The sequence below is a fragment of the Neomonachus schauinslandi genome, chromosome 16, assembly GCF_002201575.2.
Source record: "Neomonachus schauinslandi chromosome 16, ASM220157v2, whole genome shotgun sequence".
Lineage (NCBI taxonomy): Eukaryota > Metazoa > Chordata > Mammalia > Carnivora > Phocidae > Neomonachus > Neomonachus schauinslandi.
Window position 1 is genome coordinate 14,559,353 of NC_058418.1, and position 8,121 is coordinate 14,567,473.

The 8,121-nt window shown below is 37.7% G+C and overlaps 1 protein-coding gene across 1 annotated transcript in view; it reads left to right on the forward strand.

The window, feature by feature from the left end:
* Positions 1–8,121, forward strand: part of LOC110590213 (zinc finger protein 383) — a 79,187-nt gene that overhangs the window by 9,013 nt on the left and 62,053 nt on the right. The window contains exon 4 of the mRNA XM_021700969.2: positions 6,372–6,390. Coding sequence (XP_021556644.2) covers positions 6,372–6,390 — 19 coding nt within the window. The remainder of the gene's footprint in view (positions 1–6,371; positions 6,391–8,121) is intronic.

The window sequence follows — 8,121 nt, forward strand, 5'->3', positions numbered from 1 at the left end:
TTTATTTATTTATTTATTTATTTATTTATTTATTTATTTATTTATTTATTTGAGAGAGAGAGACACACAGTGAGAGAGCGAACATAAGCAGGGGGAGTGGGAGAGGGAGAAGCAGGCTTCCCGCCGAGCAGGAAACCTGATGGGGGGCTTGATCCCAGGCCCCTGGGATCATGACCCGAGTCGAAGGCAGATGCTTAACGACTGAGCCACCCCGGCACCCCTATAATCCTAATGTTAAAACTTGCTAAAAGAACACAAAAAGATAATATGCCCAGAATCGGTTATGAAAACATGCAATGTTATAAATGCGCACATCAAATCTAGTCATCTATTGAAAGAAAATAAATACCTGTCACAATCTGGATTTAGGAACAAAATGTTTCTGATAAACCCTTATCCAAACTTGCTATTTGCTTTCTGAAACGAAAATCAAATTGATTTAGATAACATCGTATCCCTTAGTATCAGAAGCTCAGGAACCAAATGGATTGGGACAGCAAGGAATTCTTGGAATACGACACAAGATAATTGACATGGAATTTCTAGAGTTCAAATAACTAAAGCACTATAAGTGAAAATATACTATCAAGCCCCAATGCCTTCTAAATGCACAATTCTTGTTCTTAGCGGTATTTGACAGAATGGGATTTATTTTATAAATAAAAAGAGTTATCCTACCTGCTTCAAAAGCACTGCATTCATCCATTTATATCCTGTCTACTTCTCACTTGAAGAGTCTTTAAACAAAGGCAATGAATGCAATTACTGCCATGCATATTAGTATAAGGGTGTAGTGGGAGGTGGGAAGGAGCTTATTCAACACAGAATTTCAACTTTGATTGCAATTAGAGCGTAGACGAATATGAAAAACCTTCACTGCCATGACTGCAAGAAAAACTTTGACAAGATAAAAATCATACTTTTATATGGGACTATCTAAGAGTGGTGGAGACAAAGAAGCATTGAACTGAATTTCTGTTGGAAATAACCCCCTTTTAAGTGAACAGATCGCTGTGTGACTTTCCATACCTAAGTGCAGTGCATGTTATAGGGATGAGGATGAAGGAATATAGATGAAGAGACCATGGAGATAAAGAGAAATGAGAGCCTACAATGATACTTAGGACTTTTCTGGATGGATTAAAATCTGAAAAGCCCTGAATGCCAAAGACTTAAACAATACAATCAACCAACTTTACCTACTTGATATTTATTTAATGATACTCTCTGTACACTCTCTACCACAGAACATACTTGCTTGTCTATTATATAGGAAACATTACAATAGACCACATGCTGAATCATAAAATAAGATTCAGTAACTATCAACAGACTTACATCATACAGATTACATTCTTTAATACAGAACTAAACGCAGCTCAATGATTAAAGATTATATAGAAAATCCTGTTTTCTTCCAGATGCTTGATAGTCTTAGCTTTTAACTTAGGTATGTGATTCACCTAGAATTAATATTTGTGTATGGGATAAAGTACAGGTTGAGGTTTCTGTTTTGTTTTGTTTATTTTGTGTGTGTGTGTGTGTTCCCCTCACGCACATACTCAGTTGTTCCAGTACTTTTTGTTAAAAAAAGACTTTCATCTCCAATAGGTGCTTTGGCACTTCTATATAAAAAAAAAAAATCAATTGACCATGGGGTGCCTGGGTGGCTCAGTCGGTTAAGCATCTGCTTCCGGGTCAGGTCATGATCCCGGGGTCCTGGGTTCAAGTCCCACATCTTTCTTCCTGTTTAGTGGGGAGTCTACTTCTCCCTTTCCCTCTACTGCTCTCTCTCTCTGTCAAATAAGTAAAATCTTTAAAAAAAAATCAATTGACCATAAATAAAGCAACACTTTATATGAGCAATGTACAATTGTAAAATGAAACAAAAATACAGTTTATAATAATATCAAAGAATACAAAATACTTAGGAGTAGTGTAATAAAAGATATGAAAGACCTTTATATGGGAAACTGCAAAACATTGCTGAGAGAAGTTAGACAAGATTTAAATAAATGGAAATACCATGGCTGTGGGTTGGAAACTCAGTATCTTTAGTCAATCTTCCCCAAAGTATCTACAGATTCAGTGCCACCCCAGTCAAAATACCAGCATTTTTTTTTTTAATTTTTAATGGGTAAAATTATTCTAAAATTTGTACTGTAGTCCTCCCCCGGCCCCACTGCCTTATCTGCAAGGGATATGGTTCCAAGACCCTCAGTGAGTGCCTGAAACTGCAGTTAGTACAGAACCGGATTTTTCCTGCTTCTCCCTCTCCCACTCCCGGTGCTTGTGTTCCTGCTCTCGCACTCTCTCTCTGTCAAATAAATAAATAAAATCTTCAAAACAAAACAAAACAAAACAAAAGAACTGGATTTTTTTCTTTTCTCTCCTTATTAAGTCAAGAACTTGTACCTTTTCACTTAAAGGAAGTACTTTACAGCTTCTCCTTGACATATTCAATTTGCCAGCACCACTACTCTCGTGCTTTGGGGCTATTAGGTAAAATACGGCTTACTTGAGCACAGGTGCTATGATACCGTAACAGCTGATCCGAGAACCTAGACAGCTAAGTGACTAACAGGCGGGTGGCAGAGACAGTGTGGATACACTAGACAAAGGGACACGTCCTGAGTGGGACTTCATCACACTACACAGAACGGCTCACGAGTTAAAACTTACGAAGTGTTTACTTCTGGAATTTTACATTTGCTATTTCCGGACTGTGGTCTGACCGTGGGTAACTGAAACCCGGAAAGGGAAGCCGTGGATAAGGGGGGAGCTACTGTCTAGAAACCCAAAGAGCAGGAATAGTTAAAAATCAGTATTGAAAAGGAACAAATTGGAGGACTTGTGGCGTCTGAGTTCAAGCCTCGCTATAAAGCTCTGATAAGGACGGTAGTGTTTGTCTAAGGATAGACAAATAGGTCAATGCAGTAGAATAGAGTCCAGAAATAGAAAACAGTAAGCCTCAGAGTTCAACTTGTATATTCCAGTGTGTCACAAATTAGTTTGACCGTGAAAACCGTTTTCCTCCTCGTGGTCATTAACATTTGTGAGAAATAAACACATCTGGGAAAGAGTTACTTGACCAAAGCACATGATAGAAGGATAAAGTTTAGGAGATTACTGTAGATAGTTAGCCAAGCATCTGGAGTTAGGGCTTTTCCATGTCTCTAGTATTAGGCTCTAGTTTGTCAGGGAAAGTTGTCCTACTCTGCAGAAGGAAATTTCCTTCACCAAAGATCTCATAAATCTTTCCTTCTTCTATAATTTCCTCTTCAGTCAGATCCTGTGAGAGAGATTTTCTTGAACACCGAATTATGGTAATTTTTACAGGAAAAAGTGATTCCAAACCTTTCTTTTCCACATATGCATACATTTTTAATGTATCTTTTATTATATTCCTCTACCAAAATTACAGCAGTAATATATTTGCACAACTAGTAAACGATGAGGTCATATAAATAAATATCATGCCCCATCTCAATTCTTTCAGACATATCTATAATTTCAACAAAGCTTTTTTTTTTTTTAAAGATTTTATTTATTTATTTGACAGAGAGACACAGCGAGAGAGGGAACACAAGCAGGGGGAGTGGGAGAGGGAGAAGCAGGCTTCCCGCCGAGCAGGGAGCCCGATGTGGGGCTCGATGTGGGGCTCGATGTGGGGCTCGATCCCAGGACCCTGGGATCATGACCTGAGCCGAAGGCAGACGCTTAACGACTGAGCCACCCAGGCGCCCCGCTTATTTATCTTTTCATACCTTTCTCCCTGCTCATATCAACATCGCAAATGTCAATCTGATTTGTCCTTATTCAAGTTTTTAAATGGCACCAAGCTTGGGGCAGCTGTCTGGCTCAGTTGGTGGAGCATCTGACTCTTGATCTCGGAGATCATGAGTTCAAACCCCACATTAGGCGCAGAGATCACTTAAAAAATAAATAAATGGCGGGCGCCTGGGTGGCTCAGTTGGTTAAGCGACTGCCTTTGGCTCAGGTCATGATCCTGGAGTCCCGGGTTAGGGTTAGCAGGGAATCTGCTTCTCCCTCTGACCGTCCCCCCTCTCATGTGCTCTCTCTCTCTCTCGTTCTCGCTCTCTCAAATAAATAAATAAATAAAATCTTTAAAAAATAAATAAATGGCACCATGCTATGCATTGTTTTCTCTAACTTTCTTTGCTCAAGCAACAGTCTATCTTGTACATCCCTTCAGATCAGTAGGTATAATCTTATTCTTTCTAAAATCTGCATTATATTGTACATTATATTCCTGCTCTTGGTTATTTGTGCCTTTTCTTTTTCACTTAGTTTTTGTGGTGGTTTATTGATCTTTTGAAAGAATGACTTCTCGCTTTTTTGGTAGTCTCTGTTGGGTGGCTGTTTTCTTTTTTATGTATTTATTTTTCTGTTTTTATTATTTTCTTACTCAACTTTTGGTTTAATTTAATGCAATTTTTAAAATTTAGGTGAATTTTTGTTTCATTGATTTTTACCATTTCTTCTTTTCTAATATGTATATTTATGACTATAAATTTCCTGTAAGATTTACCTCATCTGTTTCTTATGTTTTATTTTGATTATCACTTAATTTATATAATTTTATAAATTCAAGGTAATCATTTTCTTCAATCTATAATCATAGAGGGAGGTCCCATGTACTCTGCACTCAGTTACCCTCAATGGTAATATTTTGCATAACTATAGTCCAATATCAAAAAAAGATTTTACCAGTTTTATATGCACTTATTTCTGTATGTAACTATTCTGTATAATTTTATCATGTGTGTAAGTTTCTTGTAGCCACCACAATATACAAAACTGTTTAATCACCACAAGGCTACCTTGATGCTACCACTTTATAGCCATGCCCACCCCTTCCCACATCTTTAAGCCCTGCAACTATTAATCTGTTCACCATTTCACTAATTTTTTAAATTTCAAGAATGCTATATAAATGGAGTATCACACCTACATACAATATGTAGATCTTGTGACTGGCTTTTTTTTCTTTTCTTTTCCTTTTTTTTTAGCATAATTGCCTTGAAATCCATCCAAGTTGTTGCATGTACCAATGGTTGCCACATTTTGCCACAATATACCACAATTTTTTTGTTTTTTGTTTTGTTGTTGTTGTTGTTTTTAATGTGCCACAATTTTAAAAACTATTCCTCCATTTAAGGATATTTGAATTATTTCCCAATTTTGGCTATAATGAATAAAATTAATATGAACATTCGTGTACAGATTTTGTGTGAACACAGTTTCCAGTTCTTTGGGAGAAATGCATAAGAGTTCCATTGCTGAGTCATACGATAAGCGCATTTGGGGTTTTATAAGAAACTGTCAAACTATTTTCAAGAATGGATGTACTGTATTACTATATTATATATACTGCAATGTATGGGTGATCTAGTTCTCCACATCCTCACCCACATTTGCTGTTGTCACAATATTTTAGCCATTCTGATAGGTGTGTAGCTCTCCCAGAAATGGAATCTTAAACCAGTCATTCAGGAACTGCCTGATCAGCATTAATTAGGTAATCTGCTTAATGGACTCCTGCTAGCCCCTAAAGGAAAGTAACCTTGCAATAACAAATCTGCTATTTATTTATTTATTTATTTGCCTAGTACAATTTCCTTGTTCCTGTTCCCTTCTGACTATAAAATCTCTTGCTTTGTATGGCTCTTTGGAACTCCTTTTTATCTGCTAGATTGAATGCTACCCAATTAAGGAATGTTGAGTAAAGCCAGGGAGATCTTTAAATTTTACCCAGTTGAATTTTAACATAGCCGTGGTCTCTAGTTGCCTGGTATCTGTCTCTGAGATGATATAGGGCAGAGGAAGTATTGACTTGAGGTAGATAAGGAGATGGTTGGGATATATAGACTCTGGTTTGGTTGATTTATATGTAAAAGACATGCTTCTTGCTAAGCCCCTTGCTATTTCTAAGAATTGGCTAGCCCTTGGAGGGACTCTCTCTCCAGATCTGTAAGGCTCCCAAATACCAGATCAAGAATACAGAAAATAAGAAAATATACTTAATGCAACTGGCCCTGTGGTGAATAGATGCCAAACAAGACAAACACAGAATCTAAGAAAACACAGAACACATATACACAATAGACTAATACCCATCAGTAAAATGGAATTAGCTATTGATACATGCAACAACTTGGATGGAACTTAAGGGCATTATGCTTAATGAACAAAAGCCAATATCAAAAGGTACATTTTGTATGATTCTATTCAACATCTTCAAAATGACAAAACTATAGTAACAGTGAACAGATAATTGGACAAGGAGAGTAAATAGAAAACAGCTTCATTTTTGTCTCTCATTGTCACTTTAAATATGTTTGGTGGAGCTAGATCTTCCCTGATCCTGTTGAAAATTTATTTAGAGATCATGATTTTTTTTTTATCACACCTACAAATGGTTTCAGCTCAGTAATAACAATGTCCAGTCTTCATGGCTGAGCAAAAATTAAGACTTCTTCCTCTGCTTCGATCTGTTTACAGTTTATGCCAAATTGTATTTTCCAAAAATGAGTGCAACTATATTTTTGGTCCCACATGGTCTTCCAGAACCTTGCCACTTTCCCATCAGAAAGTGGAGACAATTTCCCCTTTCCACTGAATCTGGATGGACCTTCTAAACTGTGAGTACAGTGGAAATGATGCTATGTGATTCTGAGGCTAGGTGTAAAACATGATAGAGCTTCCATCTGGATCTTTCTTGGGACTCTTGCCTTTAGAACCCTAAGCTGCAGTGTAAGATGTCTGAGTCTACCATGCTGTTAAGAAGCCCAAACTAGCCCACACAGAGAGACCACATGGAGAAACCGTAAGATTACATGAAATAAGAGAGATGTCCCACCAGCTCCCAGTGGCTCCGGGAACTCTGCACTCTTCCAGGTTCAGCTATCATGAAAAATTTGAGCCAAAACTGTCCATCCAGATTGTTCCAGAATTCCTGACCCAGAGAAACCATGAAAGATAGTAAATGATTGCTGTTGTTTGAAACCATTAAACTTGACAGACTGGATATACAAACGACAATGACAGATCATATATGCCAACAGAATTCTGACCTACAAACTCTGCAGCAACCAACTAGTTTCCAATCAGGAAACCAAACTAAACCTTGGCAGTGATCAGCCCACAACATTCAGGCTTTGGACAATGACTGCTAGCTCCCCTCCCACTTTTTTTTTTTTTTTTTTTTGCCTCTGCTTCCAGTTCAGGACCAACGAGAGAAAGCCAAATTCGATCCCAAACCAGTCATATAATATGCACTGCTTCTTTTTAGCTCACCTCCAGCATCTCTATGCCAATAATCTCGAATCACTGTATTCCTGAAGCCTTCCCTTTTTCACTATAAAGTTTTCCTACTCCCCTGCCTGCCTTTGAGCTCTGCCAAACACAGGTGATGGTGGTTGTAATACCAGTAATTTGAAACAACCTAATGATAACAAGATAAGACAATTACATAAGTGGCATGTAGAATTTACAAAATATTATGGAAGAACACTTCGTGTTCATATATATTTGATTTTAAAAGCAGGTGAGGGGAGGGTATGTGCTATGGTGAGCGCTGTGAATTGTGTAAGACTGTTGAATCACAGACCTGTACCTCTGAAACAAATAATACATTACATGTAAAAAAAAAAAAAGAAGATAGCAGGAAGGGAAAAATGAAGGGGGGGGGAGTTAGAGGGGGAGACGAATCATGAGAGACTATGGACTCTGAGAAACAAACTGAGGGTTCTAGAGGGGAGGGGGTGGGGGCATGGGTTAGCCTGGTGATGGGTATTAAAGAGGGCAAGTACTGCATGGAGCACTGGGTGTTATACTCAACAATGAATCATGGAACACTTTAACGTAACATAATTAACATTAACATAACATAATTAAAATTAAATAATTAATAATTATATAATTAAATAATTAATCATTAATCATTAAATAATAAATAAGTTTTTAAAAGGCAGGTTAAGCTGACATAAATAGGGGCGCCTGGGTGGCTCAGTTGGTTAAGCGACTGCCTTCAGCTAAGGTCGTGATCCTGGAGTCCCAGGATCGAGTCCCAGGATCGAGTCCCAGGATCGAGTCCCA